At 57.1% G+C, this 17,035-nt stretch overlaps 2 protein-coding genes across 3 annotated transcripts; both read right to left on the minus strand.

Moving 5' to 3' along the window:
- Positions 1-1,131: 1,131 nt before the first annotated feature.
- On the minus strand, positions 1,132-10,409 carry PPP1R18 (protein phosphatase 1 regulatory subunit 18). 2 transcript variants are annotated; one of them, XM_075555318.1, is made up of 4 exons: positions 10,200-10,409; positions 8,225-9,809; positions 3,641-3,851; positions 1,132-1,994 (listed from the first exon to the last, which is right to left on the minus strand). In XM_075555318.1, exons 2-4 carry the CDS (start codon positions 9,779-9,781, stop codon positions 1,975-1,977), a joined length of 1,788 nt encoding a protein of 595 aa, XP_075411433.1. In that variant the 5' UTR covers positions 9,782-9,809; positions 10,200-10,409; the 3' UTR covers positions 1,132-1,974. The 2 variants fall into 2 exon arrangements, with proteins under 2 accessions (XP_075411433.1, XP_075411432.1); XM_075555317.1 differs by having other exon boundaries at positions 8,225-10,409.
- A 1,345-nt stretch (positions 10,410-11,754) lies between these two features.
- On the minus strand, positions 11,755-14,319 carry NRM (nurim). The gene is made up of 4 exons (XM_075555319.1): positions 14,148-14,319; positions 13,450-13,646; positions 12,928-13,104; positions 11,755-12,619 (listed from the first exon to the last, which is right to left on the minus strand). Exons 1-4 carry the CDS (start codon positions 14,275-14,277, stop codon positions 12,338-12,340), a joined length of 786 nt encoding a protein of 261 aa, XP_075411434.1. The 5' UTR covers positions 14,278-14,319; the 3' UTR covers positions 11,755-12,337.
- Between the last annotated feature and the right edge of the window lie 2,716 nt (positions 14,320-17,035).

Raw genomic sequence — 17,035 nt, forward strand, 5'->3', positions numbered from 1 at the left:
AACAAAAAAGAAGCAGGTATGACAGAGCCGATGTCCCCCGTCCCCCGTTTATGGCAGAGGATGAGTGAAAGGACAAAACCATACTATCAACTCAAAACTCGTACCATCAACTGTACATGGCTTCTAAAGCCATGGGCTCTCGCTCCATGGATCTTAACCCCGGAAGGAGATTATATATATATCTCCAGCGTGCCTTGTAACAGGCATATTGGAACCCTTTAATTTAGTTGTGGGGTGAGGGGGTCGCCCCAGTCCAATGGGTCCTTAGGAGCAGCTTTGTGATTGTAGGAAATCAGACAGCAGGACCAAGAGAGAGACTGCATTTTCCAGTGGGGTTTGTATATGTAGTGGGGCTGACAGAGCTTTCAAAAGGCAGGCGTGTTCAGTAAACGTATTACAGAGTTGATGGATATTATCATAACCCGGTAGCATAAAGAATCCAGAAGGAGGTAAGTCATCATCTTGCCCTAGTGCTAGTTGGCCTTGGGAGCCCCTGAGCCCTCCCCAGGGGCAACAGTCTGTGATCCTAATCAGAAGACGTCAGGACAGAGTCTGTTATATTTTACGGTGGGTTTGGCTATAGAATCTGATTGCTCTGTCTACAGACAACCTCCAGGCACAGGGAACAGTGAGATGCAGCAATGATTCCTCTTACATGATAGCTCCTTTATGGGAGGGAGAGGGGGGAGTAATTGGAGGGTTGTTTAGTCATAAGAATGTGTGTCTGGGGACTTATCACCGCTTGCATTGTTTCACAAAATAAATCTCATCAAGTACTAAAAAAAAAAAAAGAATGTGTGTTAAGATTTATTTCTCAAAAAAAAAAAAAAAGATTTATTTCTCAAAACCGTGAGACTCTTCACCCACGTCAGCTTTCCAGACCTGTAGCTCTAAGCATTGAGGATTGAACTGCATTACCTTCTCATCCAGGTCCTCAGTTTACCACCTTTAGTGTTCTGGCTTTCAGGTGTGTTGTGGATGGCCGCTTTGACCTTGGTTCCCTGGTTCAAGCCTTCATTCCAGAGAGGATTCGCGCGGGCCAACAGGATGATGGAGAAGTGGTGCGCGAGGAACCCAGCGCCTTCCCTCCACATAGGCTCCCCCACCCCAAGGAAAAGCAGCAGCCAAGAGTCGGAGAGAGCTCCATTTAATTTGGAAAATTACAAAACAAAACCACAATGAATTAAGTAAGGAGAAGGCAAGCTGCCTTCTTCGTCACCCCACTTTCCTTTCATTCAGTTCAATTGTGAACCCCGAGGAAGAACGGAAATTAAATAACTGTGTGGAAGTACAGGGTCAAGATATCCCCAACCTTCCCTCTGGTGGGGGGGGGGGGACTGAGGCACAGTAATACTGAGCCCAAGTGGGAGTGGCCACGCCCGAGCCACTCCCACCGAGGCAGACACAGGCTAGTGGAAGGGAGGGGATTCACGTGGCAAGAGGGCGTGGCTTGTAAACCTGGGTTTTGGCAGCGTGGGGCTGGGGGCTGCCCGGTTTGTAAACCAGGCTGTGGTCTGGAGAGAAGGCAGGGGCTGTAAACACAAGGGTGTTGGCCTAGGGGTCGGGGTGCAGGCCAGGCCTTCCAGGGAGAGACAGTGCTTAAATCCTGAGAGTACCCTGGGGGTGGTGGGGAGCTAAGGAAGGCCAAGGCCCTGGAGGCCACGTTGTCCCCTGCTGGTGGAGATGGGGTGCTCAACACGCACGCGCGCCCTCAGTGGGCTCTGTGCATCTCCCCGGAGCCTGGGACTCACTCTTGGATCACCTAGAGGCACCAGCACGATCGACGCATCAGGGACCTTGGGATCGGGCTAGGGGTGGGCAACTGGCTCTGCTCTCAGAAACAGGATGAGAAAAGCAAGCTTGGGGGGGTGGGGGGTGGGGCTGTGCCTTCCTGGCCACGCTCCCCTGCAGGGACTGTCTGCTCAGGATCGACTAGGCTCCCGGATCTTCAGTTCTGGGAAGGAGGGGGAGGAGTCACCGCCGGCAGGACTCATCTGTGCAAGAGGAGGCAAGAAAGATAACGAATGAGTGAGGGCCCTTCCCTCCCATCCTCCCTGCCTCAGACTGAAAGGGGCAGTTAAACCCAGCTCACTGGCATCGAGTTGTTGCCAACGCATGACCCACAGCAACCCGACAAGGTAGCCCTGCCTCTGTCAGTTTCCCACACTTTCAACTCTACATGGGAGTAGAAAGCCGTCTTTTGGCTGCTGGTTTCGAACAGCTGACCTTGCATTGAGCAGCCCAATGTGTACTAACCACTATTCCACCAGCGCTCCCCGAAAGGGCAGTTGGCATGTAGGAGGGTATCCTGCAGCATCAACCCCAAAGGCTTTTGCCTACTAGTGACAGTAACCATGCCCAATCCAGGCATTCTTATGCTGCTTTAGGGAGAGTCATTTTCAGCTCATACTGACCCCACAGGACATATGGACACTGCCTCTGAGGGCTTTCATGGCTGTGATCTTCAGGGGAGCAGATGCCCCACCAAATCTTCCTCCCAAGGAACCACTGGATGGGTTTGACCAGCCATCCTCTGAGCAGCTGGGCACTGCAATGGGCCGTCGGGGCTCTTCAGGTACTTAATCACTCCGATTTCACACCACCACCAAGCAACTCCAAACACACTGCCATCGAGGCGACTGGGTCCCTTAACCACCTACCCATGCCCTCATGGAGCAGAGTGGACCTGCCCTGTGGGCGTCCGTCCAAGGCTTTATGGGGACAGACAGCCCCACCTTTCTCCATGGAGTAGCCAGCCGGGGATCTCCAACTGCTCGGCCAGCAGGCGAACAGTCCTGGTCCCAACTCGCTCTGCCCCCAGGGACTCCCGAATGAGGAGAGGCTCAGGAACTTTGTATCCAGCCTCAGTTCCGGTGGCTCATAAAAAGTACTGAGCCCACGACATTTCCTAGAGGTAGCGATCGTTAACTCCATTCCTGAGATGCAAAGGACAGGCTAGGGAGGTCAAACTTGTTTCTCTGAGGCTGCACCTCAGATGAAGATTGAAGCTGGAGTTCAAGCTGAGGCTTGGCTGACCTGGTGTTTTGAACTGCACAAGAGGCTGCCCCCCACACGCACCATGCCCCCCCCCGAACAAAGAATCGTGGAATCTGGAGGCCTGATGTGTACTTTGCTTCCCAGGGCCTCAGTTTCCCCTATAAAAGAAGCGGTTGAACTAGTACTCCTAAGGAGCCCCTTCCAGGAGCAACATGAAACCCTTCCCAGCTCTCCTGAACTTTGCCGATGGGTTTCGATGCTGCTAATCTTTACAAGCACAAAAAGCCTCATCTTTCTTCTGAAGAATGGCTCGTGGGTTCAAACTACTAACTTTGGGGGCTAGCAGCCCAGTGCATAATCCACTTCCCCACAGGCCACCTTTTCTGACACAGAGACCCTCCATAGGGCAAAGTGATGGTCTCTAGTCACTAAAGAGGTACAGCCTCTGAAATCCACAGGGGCAGTTCTATCCTGTCCTATAGGGTCACTCTGAGTCAGAAGGAACTCCTCCACCAGTTTGGTTTTTCATGTGTTGGAAGCAGCTTTGGGCCGGGGTAGAAGGTGTGGGGGTTCTTCTCTCCTGGACTGCAGTTCATCACCCTGACACCAGGGGGAACCCTTGGATTGGCAGAGCCCTACTCACCCACTATCAGGGCCTTGGTCCGAAGCCCGCCCTGGAGCTCCCGCTGCAGGAGCAGCAGTTCCTCCTCTTCATCCTCATCGTCTGGCTGAGCTTCTGGGGGCCCAGGGGCACTGGGGGTCTCGGGCTCTGGGCCCAGTTCCTCCAGCACCGAACTCTCAGAGGGGTACTGGTACATCGTCTCCAGGGCTGTCTCGCTGAAGGAGATCTTGAGCTGAGTGTGAGAGAGAGGAGACTGGTCAGTCCCTGAAGTCAAATGATGAGCAATCGCAATGGGAATTGGAGAGAGTGAGTCTGGGAAGAGGGTGCCAGGCTGAGTCTCCCCTACCTCCCCGGCCACTCCCCACTTTCCCTTTTGCTTCAATCATAACCTTTCAAAACCATCAGACTCTGGCCTGTGCTCTGGCAGGGATGCAGTGGCAGTGTGAGTGCTGAGGAGTGATCTGGCACCAGGGTCCCTGCACTTCAGAGTGTGGGCAGCGGCGGAGGCGGAAAAAGAAAGTAAAATAAGCAGAAATAGATACTGCGATCACAACAAAGTCTGTGGGCGCCCAGGGTGATCCCAGAAATGCTTACAAGGGGAGGAAAGAGGTTAGATGTGTGATTGCAGGGAGGGAAGCGGGGCAGAGGCATGGGGGGGCTGGGTGGTGGCAGCGCATCCCAGGAAAAAGGAGACCAACACACTGCTTTCCCAGCCCCTGGGAATCCCAGAACCTTGGACACCCGCCCCCCATTCCTCTCCAATGTGGGCTTGGAGCAAAGAACGGGCTGAGAGGGACAGGAGACAACTGCAAGTCCCAGAGGTACCCCGTGATGCCAGACAGCAGGGAAGCAGATGAGCCCTAAGACCCTGAGAGGTGCAGGTGGTGAGTTGACTATCCACACAGGCAGTGACAGAGTCCTCTGTAGAAACCACCCCTCAGGACAGGCTGAGGACCAGCTGCTCAGGCTGACTCTCCTTCCCCTGGCCCTCCTAAGAAGCTCAGGGTGATGATGGGTGGGGATGGGGGATTAACTCTGGTAGCCAAGGGATTAGGGAAAGGAATGCAAACATTCCACTTGAACTACTTGGATGATCCATTCTGGCCTTCCCTGGACTCCTTTTGGGAAGAAAGGGGCAGAGCCCTGCACTCCGAGTCCCCACTAGGGCTCCAGTTGTGAGAAGAATGATACCCAGAGGGTGGCTGGACAGGTGCTTTGTGCTGGGCTGTGTGGAAGGGCCATCTGGGTCCCCAGATCCAGCTGGAGCTCAGAGACAGGTCACTCTGACTTCAAACCCTTCCCAGTTTTCCCAGCTCAGAGAAAAAGGCACCTGCCCCATGCCTTGGGTGCGGACCAACGTGCCACTGGCTCCTCCCTCTTCCAAACGCAGGGCGCACCCCTCCCACAGGGCCTTTGCACTGCCTCCTCCTGGTGCCTGAAGTATACTGCCCCCATACCCCCATGGATCCCTCTCTGGTAGTAGGTCCGTTACAAAGTTAGTTGACTTATTTCCCTCCCCCACTGCTGCCCCCTCTACCCCCCATCCCACCACACAGGCCCTGTAGGCGGTTTCTTTCCTAATCACTTCCTTCTAAAGAATTCCCCCAGCCACCAGAGGCCTGGCCGGCATTCTTGTTTTGTGGAAGACGGAAGACAGGGCTCCCACATGTGAAAAAGTACTCTGCACACAGTAGGTGCTCAATCACTGTTGGCAGAATGAATTGATAAGAAGCTTGGGTGTTGCTACGACAGGATGATAAGGGTCGAGTGGGACCCTTGAGGAGGTCCAAGGTTGGGGAGACCATGTTTGTATAGTCCACCCCCAGTCCAATTTGGTCAAATTGCTGGGTGAATCAAGGGACAACCACCCGGCCCCCTAAATCCCAGTTTCTTGAAAAAGACCCCTTGCAGTTCTCTTACTAAGAGCCCTGGTGGGGTCAACAGTTTGAAACCACCAGCCTCTCAGAGGGACAGATTGGGCTTTCTACTTCCGTAAAGAGTTCCACTCTCAGAAACTCGCCGGGCCAGGTCTTCCGATAGGGTTGTGGAGTGGGCAGCGACAGGGCGTTTGGTTTGCTTCTGTTACTGTCCGGCTTGCCCACACGTTTGGGACCCCGATTCTGTTTTCTTTCCATACCCGCTTGTCCGCTAATCCCCGGGGGTGGGACAGGCTGATGTGTCCTGAAGGTTGGCGGTCTGAACCCACCCAGGGACATCCTGGAAGAAAGGGCTGACTTTCTGTGCCCAGACAACCCCATGGGGCAGCCCAACTCTGCCACCCTTCAGCTGCCATGAGTCAGAAGGACAAGGAGCTTGGCTTGGAGATAACAATCTCCATCCTTTGTTACCCACTGAGGAAGAAAGAGGCCTTTCACTTGCTCTCAGTCTATGACTGTCTCTCCCTCCCCTTCCTTCATCACCCCCCCACCACCACCACCACCCAACTTCTGACTGGGCTTCTCAGGAATGCACCGCTTGCCTGGGAGTGGGGGGAGTGGGCAGAGAATGACTCACTTGCTCTGTTCCCATCAGCTATATAAGGACACAAGGGGGCTGGGGATGGGAAGGGCTGGCCTCTCAGGCAGAGCTATCTGGAGTGGCAGGGATCAGTTTGATGGAATTAGTCTGCAGCATGAGTTATTTAGGGAAGGCAGGAGGGAGGGTGGGATGCCTTCGTACCCCTGAGGCAGTGGACTGGGGTGGCACTGGGCCAGAGCCCACTAGTCCTGATGAGCAGGAAGCTGAGAGGAGAGGTCTGAGAGAGGGTGAAAGGGTGAGGTGTCTCAGTCTAGGAAACTGTGTGCTTCCAACTACCCCCCTCTACCCCCCACCCCCAGGCAGCTGCTTCCTCCTTCTCTCACCACATCCTGAGCTCAGTTCTGGCAGGCCCCAGGCCCAGCCTTCCCCACCAGCCTTCCGGCCCCACCCCAGGCTTCCTGTTTGGCCGATCTACTTCCGGTGCCCCCCCCCCACTCCTGGTCAACATCCCTGGTCCTGCTGCACACCAGGTTCCTGGCTCCCATGGAACATGGAATAGATTCCATGCTTTGAGGCCCAACGCCTCCTGTCTCTTCCTCTGGACAGTACACGAGGGCAGACCTGGGGAGGAGGTGATGTTTCGGAGCACCTCCCCCTGGGGGAGTCTCCTGGTCACCCACTTGGCATGTCCCCAGCCCTAAGGGGTAAGGTTGTAGCAGTCAGAGAGCATGCACCAAGGCTGAGAGCCCAACTGGGAGGGGGAGATGAGTCTGTGACCAGGTGACCAAGCTTGGCCCAGATCGTTGGTCCATGTGATGTTCCGGAGACCATGCAGACATGCACTGTATTTCCTAGGATGCTGTATGTTGGACAATTATGAGGACTGGAGGCCAGGCGGGGCTTCCCAGTCTCTGGGGTGGGTGACTCCCCAAGGGGCTCCCAGCATTCTGAGGGTCAGAATGGCTTGTGTGGGTGGGTGGGCCGCAGAGGGCTGCTTGGTGGCGCTGGGTTCTACCACTTCCCCTTCCTGCTGGGGAGGTCAGCTGCAGACATCGGAGCCTGACATGTCTGAGCAGGGGACCTCTCTTCCCCGAGAGACTTGCAAGCTGGGGACTGGCTGGTGTGTCTGGAAGAAGTTGGGCCAGGGCCAGGGCCAGGGGGAGAAGTCAGCCTGGCCACTCCTACTTTCCCATAACTCCTTATTCCTCTGCTGGCCTCAGCCTCTAGCCCTGTCCAGGACTCCCCCAGTCAACCCCAGCCCTGCTGGCTTTTATCCTGGCATCTCCAAACTCCCTTCTCTTTTTCTACCTCAAGGGGAGGCTAGGGTGGCAGGGAGAAAGGGGAAAACCAACTCTGAGCCAGCTTGCAGGGGAGGGGAAGCCAAGAGAGGAAGGACGGGGTGTGTGGGGTGAGGGGAGTTTGGAAGAGGAGTAGGCTTTTCTTGTCCCAAGAGAGAAGAGAGTACTGTCTAATGTGGTGACCCAGCTTGGCAGGGGGGTGACCCTGAGGTCACCCCCTTCAAAAGGCCTCTGTGTGCCTCTCCCAGGGGGCAGATTTGGGGTTCAAATGCCTTCTGAGTCTGGCCCTCCCTGTCCCATTCTTCCCCTCTTGGATGTGTCCCCTCAGCTCCATTCTCCCTCTTCCTTGGGGCGAGAAGAACTTTCCACCCGAGCCTCCCTGACTGTCATTTCTCCCTAGAATTCATAACCCACTCCCTTGGCCTCCCCTGATCTTCTGTCCCCTAGGAAAGTCTGGTACCTCTGCAAATAATAGATCCAGGGTTGTCAGCCTCAGCTCTTGGCACCCACCAGGTGGACTAGAAAGGTCCCCGATTCTGAGGAAAGCAGAGGAAACTAAGGGGCGAAGAACTCAGAGCCTCAAGGGGATGGGAGGAACCGCAGCCCGGCACGCCCTGGGAGACGCACCCAGAGACAGCCGAAATGAATGGAAAGGGAGGGCAGGGGAAGACTGGGTGTGGGTGCAGCCAGAGGAAGGGTGGGGGCTGGAATTAGCAAGAAAGAATAATAGAAGCGGACCATATAGGGGTATAAAAATAGAAGAAAGACCGACATCTAGAGAGAACCGGCGAGCAGGCTCCTAAGAAGTCCGGCTTGGCTGATCCCCTACCTGTTTGTGGTGTCTTTCTGGGGACCCCTTGACAAGGCAGCTGCGGCTGAGGCGGAGGTAGCCCCCCAGAACCAAGATCTCTTCGGCAGTCGGGTACCGCTTCTTCCCAGCCCCGGGAGCTGCGTCAGCCGTAGCAGGGCCTGGCGGAGTGGCCGGGGCTGCAGGGGGCACGGACCTCCGGGGGTTGACCGTGAAGGTGTGTCCGCTGCGGCGGGGCCCCCCCACCCCTGATTTCACCCCATAGAACAGACGGTTCATGAGGGGATCCCCAGAGGCCTGGGGGACAGGTGGGGCAGGGGGTGGGGGAGACAGAGGGACTGATGGTGAGGGCCTGGGCTCCACTGCTTCCTCTTCCTGCAGCCCAGGGCCTCCGGTCCCAGCGTCCTCTGGGGGCAGGGGGGAGGGCACAGAGCAGTGGTTCTGCAGGTTGCTGCTCAGAGGCCTGCTCTGAGCCCCTGTCTCCTCTTCCTGAGGCTCTCCTCCAGGCTCTACCTCAGGAGCCCCCAGCCGCTTTTCAGCCAACTCAGAAGGTTCTGATTTCTGAGTTTGAGTCTCTGTGTCCCTGGGGGTCCACTCTCGAACCTTTCCCGAGTTCAGGGTCCATTTCCACCCTACTGTTGGCTTCAAGGCCAGATCGCCATCCTGCACCAGGCCAGCCCCCTGGGGCTCTGCTGCCTCCACCTGTCCAGGGCCACTTTCTGGAGCCTCTCTCGCTGGGGTCTCTGGCAGACCTGCAGTGTCTTCGGGGGCCGGCCTGGGGATAGGCCTGTCTTCATTTGTCCCAGGTTCCTCTGGGACGTGTTTGCTGTCCTCTCCTGAGCTTGGCCTCCACTGTGAACTCTGCTCCAGGGCCTCTCCGCAGTCGAGCCTCCCTTTACAGGTCTCCGTCAGGCCCCGCTTCTGGTTGCCAGACTCCCTGGGGCTCAGTTTACTTTCCACCACCTCTGTCCGCCTGAGACCATGTTCTGGAGCCTCTCCAGGGCTGAGCCTCCATTTCCATGCCTCTGCAGGTCTGCCGCTCTGGCCTCCAGCCTCTTCAGGGCCTGGCCTCCAGTCTCGGGGCTCTAAAGGCCTGGGGCTCGCCTCCCAGGCTCCCCCTGTCCCCAGCCTCTTCTCTGTGGCCTCCAGAGGACTGAGTCTCTCATCCCTGGACTCTGGTCCCTTGGGGCTCTGATCCGGAGTCTCCCGGGGGCTGGATCTGCCTTCCCGAGCCTCCAGTGGCCCAGGCCTTCTCTCAGCAAGCAGCTCTTCGTTCCTCAGCTGCTGCTGCTGCCGCTCCAGCCGGATGAATCGATTCTGGCGCACTGGCCCGATGGCCTCCAGGAGGACAGCTGACTCGTCCGGGTCTGGAGGCCCAGTCTCCACAGTCCCTGGCACAGGGCCCTGCTCCCCAGGAGACAGCCCGTGTTTGGCCTTGCGGCGCTCCAGGAGCCCCCGCTTCCAGGCTGGCATCTGGGACAGGCGCTCCCGCTCGGCCTTCTCCCGGCCCCGCACCGCTGCCTCCTCCTGCCGGCGCCGGGCTAGCAGCTGGAGCTTCCAGTCTGGGATGGTGGCCATGCTTGCCTGGGGGTGAGGCTGTGGAGCACTGGGGACAGAAGACAGGAAGGAGAGACTGGTGAGCGAGGCTCAGGGGAGAGGAAGTGGAGAGGGGAGGTGGGAGATGAGAGAGGAGTGGAGGTGAGGGCACAGGGAAAGGGGGAGGGGGCAGAGGACGGGAAAAGCTGGAAAAATAAAAGGAAGAGATATGTACCCGGGGGCGAGGGGCGGGAAGGGAGGAGTGGGGGGGGGAGAGGGGGAGGCCGTGTCAGCTGGGCGAGAGGAAGAGGCCAGATTCAGGGCAAAGAGGAAGACGTCCGATTTGGAAGCCCAAGGTTAAGAAGTCTTAGATACTGTCCCAAGGATGACAGAGGAACGGGGTGGGAGGAAAGAGAAGCTGGGGTGAGGGGTGGCCAGGGCTGGAGGGAGGCTGCCTCACCGCTACCCCAAGGGAGATGAGAGTGCGCAGGAAGGGTGGTCAGTGCTGGGGACCGGGCGATGGGGCCTCGCGGGGGGTGGGGGGTGTCGGGGAGGTGAAGAGGGGTGGGAGAGGGAAGAGGGCGAGGGGAGAAGGGGAAGTAAAGGGGTGCAGGGGAAGGGAGTGGCGCGGCAGAAGCCTGGCTGGCAGGCGCAGGCTCCAGCGGGGCCCCAGGCTCCGGGCTCCCCACCAGTGCAGCTCGGCCACGCCCCTCCGCCCCCAGCCCCCCCACTCCCCGCCCTGCTCCCGCCCCCAGGGCGGGTCAAGGCGAAAACCCTCCCGGGGGACACTCGGAACCCAGGCGCTCCGGCTGCCAGCACGTTCCCAGAAGGGGGCGGTCCCGCCCCTCCCACTCCACCGGCTGCGCCCCGGGGCCCAGGGGTGCCGAGGGAGGGAGGACACGCTCCAGTTGGTCCCCCGGAGTCTGGGACTCCGGTGGCCCTGCACTCAAGGCACCCTGACCCCGTCTGCCATGCGCGCGCGCTAACAATCTCAGCACAAAGAGTCTGCCCAAGGTCCCGAGGAGCAAGGCGAGCAGGACTCCCCTCCCCAAACCTGACGCCCTTCAGTCAACTCACGAACCGCGGGGGCCCGGGGGAGGGGGTGCGGTGGAGCCCGGCGTCGGGAAAGGGGGAGAGAGGAAGAGGAGGAGAGAGGGAGTCCGGGAGATCCGGAGATGGGAGGGAGGGGAGGAGGGAAGGAGGGAGCAGAGGAGGAGGAGAGACAGGGACCTGGGGGCCGGCTGGGGGCGGCGACCACCGCTTTGTCTGAGAACAATGGGGAGAGGGAAGGGGGCGCGGGGCGGAACCCGAGGAGGAACAGGGGGCGGGGCCTCGAGCCCAAAGACTGTCCCGTGGGTCTCAGCTCGGGAACTCTCAGGGCGGTTTGCATCCCAACCACCTCAGTCGGTGCCCCGTCCTTAGAGAATCTCACTCCTGTGGCCCCGGAGAAGAACTTCGGGGGCCAGAACCCCACCCCCACCCCACCCGCCCCCACTAGCTCACCGACCCAGGGCGGCGGCCCGTGACTCAGGGCCCTCCAGGGACTTTTGGGAGGAAGCAGCAGCTGCTCGGAGCCGGGCCCGCCCTTCCCATCTCCCGCTGCTGCTCCTCCCCACGCCTTAGCCTTCCCGGGCCAGTCTTTGTTGCTGCCGGGCCGGTCAGCGCCGCCTCCCCGCTCGCCCCTGCCCCTCGCCCGCCGTGTGCACGGGATTGCGGGGAGCGGGAGAGAGGTGCACCGAGCCAGCAGCTTTCAGAGCTGGTCCCCCTAACAGGATCGCGGCGCCACTCTAGCTTCAACCTGGCTTGGCTTGCTGGGGAGGGGGGCGAGGGAGGACGGGAATATGGAAGAAGGGGGATTGGGCAGCTCCCAGGAAGGTTGGGGCGGGTCGGCGGGCAGTGGCCACCTCCCTGCAGTCGCCCGAGGGCTCGTTGGCAGCTCCGACTGTCGTTGGACGCGGCCAGGCTCCCGCTCTTTCCCCCAATAGGCGAAGACACTGAAGACGACAGGCGAGATGTAGAAAAGTTAGACTAGATTTTATTTTCCTACAGTGCTCGTACCTCGGGGAAGCCTTAGGCTGCCCAAGTTACTCCTCTCATCTAGGTCGGGGGAAGGCGCCCAAGGGCGGGGCCCCAGGCGGTGGAGTGAGAGCATGGGCCCTGGAGGGGCCCATTCCAGTCAAACTTGCAGGCTCAGGTCCAGCTCCGTGGGAGGGAAATTAGCTGCAGAGAAGGGGGGGGATACCTGAGAAACAGACTGGGGCCTGGCCTGTGGGGGGGGGTGTTTCTTCCGTGGACAGAGGCTCGGAGGGGGTTCAAGCCATAGCTGGGGGGTGGGGCAGAAGAGCTCCATAGGTCCTTATTTAGGGAGAAGGGTGGGGCCCTTGGCTGGTGGGAGGTGGACCTTGGAAACCACTAGGAGGTTAAGGTCTGGGGCTGACCCCAAGGAGTGGAGGTTCAAGTGTGGGGGCCGGGAAGCAGCCCCTGGAGCTCAGAGATGGGGGGCTTTAGGCTTGAAGCAGCTAGCACTTGGATACTGAGGGATTCAGAATTCTGTGGAGAGAGGATGCAGGGGGCTTGTAAGCGGTGGGCAGTCAGTTCTCATTCAGACTCTGTGTCCTGAGGTCGGGAAAGCAGGTGGAGTTTTCTTTGCAGTTGGACCTGGAGGTACTGCAGGTCCTGCTGGTCCAGCCCATGAGCCAAGCCCAGGTAGAGAGTGAGCAGGAGGGCGAGGAGGAGGCGGTCAGTGCCCAAGGACGGCACCACCCACAGCACGGTCAGCAGCTCCACACACACGGGGTGGCGCAGATGGGAGAAGAGCCTCAGAGCCCGAGGGGACTTCAGAGCGAGGGGTTCCCCCAGCCCCAGAACATGGTAGTACACCTAGGAGGGGGAGGACAACTTAGAAGTAAAGTCAAGCCCTCTTCATAACTTAGCATCCCCTCTTTCCTCCTCTCCCCGGCACCCTCCCCCTAGAACGCAGGCCCACGTACGTCTTCTCTGAGATTGGACCCTTGACCCTGCTACATGGTTTGTGCATGACTCTAGAGTCAGAAGCCCAGGGCTGCTGGCCTTGGAAGGAGGACTGAGGGGAGACCGTCAGGAAGGGAGATGAGGGGAAGAAATGGGATCCTTGGAAGGGGGCGCCTGGAAGGAGCTGGAGGTCCCAGGTGAGGACTGGGGAGCCTCACCTGTTTGAGGCCCATGAGTTCGGCATAGTCGAAGATGAGCAGGATGCTGAAGATGAGGAGCCAGGAAATGATGTGGAGCACAAAGCAGAGGAGGGGCACCCACGTGGCCCAAGGCTCAGCCCGAACCTCCCACAGCACAGGACCTCTGGGCACGGGTTCCCAATACCGCATCACTAGCTGGAGAAAGATGAGGGGCTGGGTCTCCACCCCCAGAGATCCAGACCCAAAGGCTGCCCCTCCTCAGCTCTTCCTCACCCCCACCTGTGGGGGTGATAAGGATATTGGAATCCTTTCTGTGTCTGCTCTGAGGACCCACAGTACAATATGAACAAAGTTGCAGAATGCCAAGGACGCCCTTTGTAAGAAGTAGAATATGTGCTGTTGAGGAACTGAGGCTGAGGGTGCAGGCATGAATACCTTTATCTTTAGGCCTAAACTCACACTTTATCAGAAACTTAAGCAGCAGGCCCCTCTAACCCAGGGTACCCCTCCCAGAGACTCTTTGCCAGCCAGTCCCCATACCTGCAAGGCCAGAGCAGTACATGCCACATAAAGTGATCTCTGCAGGACCCCAAAGAACCGAGACGACCACGCCTTCACCTTCTCAGTCGCCATGAGACTGTGTTGCCCCACAAATAGTAGCAGGAGCCCCAGATCCCAAGCCAAGGGGGCAAGGATGCTGCGGTCCTGCAGCGCAGCCAACCATCCCTGGCGGGCACCTAGGAGAAGTTGAGGAAGTGACAAAAGTTCAGCAAAACCCCTAATCTCTGAGGGTCCCAGGCCATATCTTTAATGCCTTCGAGAGCCTTCGGGCTTTCTGTGCAGGCGCGCCCACGTCACTTTTCCATTCACCTTTCTTCTCTTTTCTCGCAGGTCGCCTTCAGGACCCAAGGACTGGGCGTCACAGAACCAGGAACGTTGGGCAGTGAGAAAAGGCGTGGCTGCAAAAGCCACTCCGGACTGTCCCTGTCCTTTCAGGGGTCCAAATTCTCCCCCGTCTTGACCCTCCTCTCCACAAAGCCCTTTCCTAAAAAATACTCCGCGCTCTCTCCCCAGCAGTCTTCCCTCCCTCCCCAAACCGTTTATGCCCGACTTTCTCCTGTAGCTGGGAGCTCGCCGTCGCGGCACTCGCCGTCTGTTTGGGTCTCAGGCCCCGCCCCCGCGCCCGGGCCTCGGGCTCCACCCCCGGCCGCAGCCATCCTCCGGTCCCGCAGGCTCACCGGGGCCGGACGCCGGAACGCCTCCAAGCAGTGGCCGCAGGGAGGTGAAGCGCACGAACTCCACGCCGGTGCCAAAGGCCAGGATGAAGGAGGCGAGGGCGGCAGGCACCAGGAGCAGCGCGGGGGCCATGGCGAGAAGTGGAGGGGTGAGGAGAGGGGCGGGCCTGGGGTTCCCGCTGCCGCTGGCCCCGCCCCGGCCCCGCCTCCTTCTTCCCGCCGGGGATCCCCGTGTGGGCGGGGCCTGCGCGCCGACGCCCGGCTTCCGGCCCGCTCCTCGGCTCCTGCTCCGCTAGGGGGCGCTGCGCGCGCCCGGGTCGCTGGCCCGAGGCTTCAGTCTGGACGTCACAGAAGGGAATACTGGCCTCCCGCGTGAGGGGCCGCGGAATCTCAGCTCTGGGGACCGTTGCTCTCTCGCAGGGTCTTCCACTCAGACCCCCCTGGAACTTCCAAACGAAGCTGCCGTCCAGCCAGCCACTGCTGACTCGGAGTGACGCCCCTGTGGGTTTCTGACTTTTCTGGGAGTGGAAAGGCCAGTCTTTCTCCCCGCGGAGCGGCTGGTGCTTTCGAACGCGGACCATGAGGATCACCACTCAACGCGTAACCACCTCGCCCCCAGCACGCCTTCCCCGGGAATGAGAGGAAATGCGTCTCAGAGGTTCCATGCAGAACAATGAGGAAAAGTTAAAGGCCTTTTTGACGCCGGCTCTCTGAGAACCCAAAGCTCGGAATCACCTTTTACATCCAAACTATATTGAAGTTTATTCTGGAATTTATTATACAGTTGAGTTCTTGTCAGGTTTGCGGGGAAGGACAGAGCGTTTCTATTACTGAACAGTTTGTTCTGAGAGTTCCAAATCCAAAGACTTGTTGATCGATACACCTGAGGGTGAGCTGAGGCCAGGGGCTTAGGTGGAGAGCAAATGTTTTGGGAATGATGAGGGCAATGAACATACAAATGCGCTTTACACAATGGATGGATGGATGGGTAAGAGTTGTATGAGCCCCTAATAAAAATGATTTAAAAAACAACCTGAGGGTGAGTATGTGTTACAATGTGTGAGGTCAAAAACAGCTGGCTCCATTCAGTTGTAAACTTTGCAGTGAACCAGTGGTTACCAGTGACTTTGTTTTACTCCCTCATTCGCTTGACTTGACCCCTCATTAGCTTGACTTGACTTCTAGAAAACACAAAGATCGTTCATCTTCAACATGTTCCTGGCAGACCTGTTGGTAAGATGTCCAGATTAACATCCATCTCTAAAGAGCAAAGTAAAAGTAAAGGTTTCTCCAACAGAATTAAGGAGCATCTAGTCAAGGGCCCACAGTAGGGATGTAGACACGGACAGTAGGAAGATCACGCTAGAGCCCCTTGGTTTATAGATGGAAGGGATGCAAGTCCAGAGAGAAAAGAAAATTGCCAGGGTGAGAAATAAGAGTTGGGCCTACTTCATGGCAGGTCACAACAATAAGTCCTGTGGGCTGAGAAAGGAGAACATTGCTCAGAGGCATCCGCAGGCTCTACATTCCCTCCCCTCCCTCTCTTAAAGTGGATATTCTCAGTCTCCTCTGAGTCAAAGCCCGATCCTCTCTGTTGAGAATGTTGAGCTGAATGGATTCCAGTCATGAAGGCCACAGTTTGATGGAGCTCTTAGGGAATCCAGGACAGACGAACCCCTCAGGATCAATATCGAGAGTAGTGATACCAGAAGAGGAAGGGGAAGGGGTGGGGAACCAATCACAATGACCAACATATAACCCTCGAACAGGGGGATGGACAACTGTTTCCAGCAGCTGGCATAAGACATGAAAAAATTTAAAAATTATCAAGGGATCATGAGGGAGGGAGGGTGGGGGATGAGGAGCTGATGTGCTTGACAAATGTGCTTGACACAATGGATGGATGGATGGTGATAAGAGCTGTATGAGTCCCCAATAAAATGATTAAAAATAGTGTAAGCAAATATGGTGAAGAAAGCTGATGGTGCCTGGCTATCAAAAGATATAGTGTCAGGGGTCTTAAAGGCTTGAAGATAAACAATCGGCCATCTCGCTCTGAAGCAACAAAGCCCATATGGAAGAAGCACACCAGTCTGCGTGATCACGAGATGCTGAAAGGATCAGTTATCAGGCATCAAAGAACAAAAAAAATCATATCATTGTGAATGAAGCAGAGAGTGTGGAAACCCAAAACCCATTTGTAGGCCACTGGACATCCCCTTACAGAAAGGTCTTGAGGAGGAGATGAGCCAATCAGGGTGCAATATAGCAACGATGAAACAACTTTTCTCTAGTTCCTAAATGCTTCCTCCTCCTCCCCCGACTATCTTGATCCCAATTCTACCTTACAAGTCTGGCTTGACCAGAGCATGTACACTGGTACAGATAGGAACTGGAAACACAGGGAATCCAGGGCGGATGATCCCTTCAGGACCAGTAGTGAGAGTAGTCGTACTGGGAAGGTGGAGGGAGGGTGGGTTGGAAAGGGGGAACTGATTACAAGGATCCACATATAACCTCCTCCCTGGGGGACAGACAACAGAAAGTGGGTGAAGGGAGATATCAAACAGGGCAAGATATGACAAAATAATAATTTATAAATTATCAAGGGTTCATGAGGGAGTGGGAGAGGAAGGGGTAAAAATGAGGGCCTGATGCCAGGGGCTTAAGCGGAGAGCAAATGTTTTGAGAATGATGAGGGCAAAGAATGTACGGATGTGCTTGACACAATTGATGTCTGTATATGTATGATTGTGATAAGAGTTGTATGAGTCCCTAATAAAATGATTAAAAAGAATGATTTAAGGAGCTCTGGTGGCGTAGTGTTATGAGATGGGCTGTTAACCCGAAAAAACTGATTATAAATGAAATTCTAGCATTATTTTATCTCA

This window comes from Tenrec ecaudatus, chromosome 7 (assembly GCF_050624435.1).
Source record: "Tenrec ecaudatus isolate mTenEca1 chromosome 7, mTenEca1.hap1, whole genome shotgun sequence".
NCBI classification, from domain to species: Eukaryota; Metazoa; Chordata; class Mammalia; order Afrosoricida; family Tenrecidae; genus Tenrec; species Tenrec ecaudatus.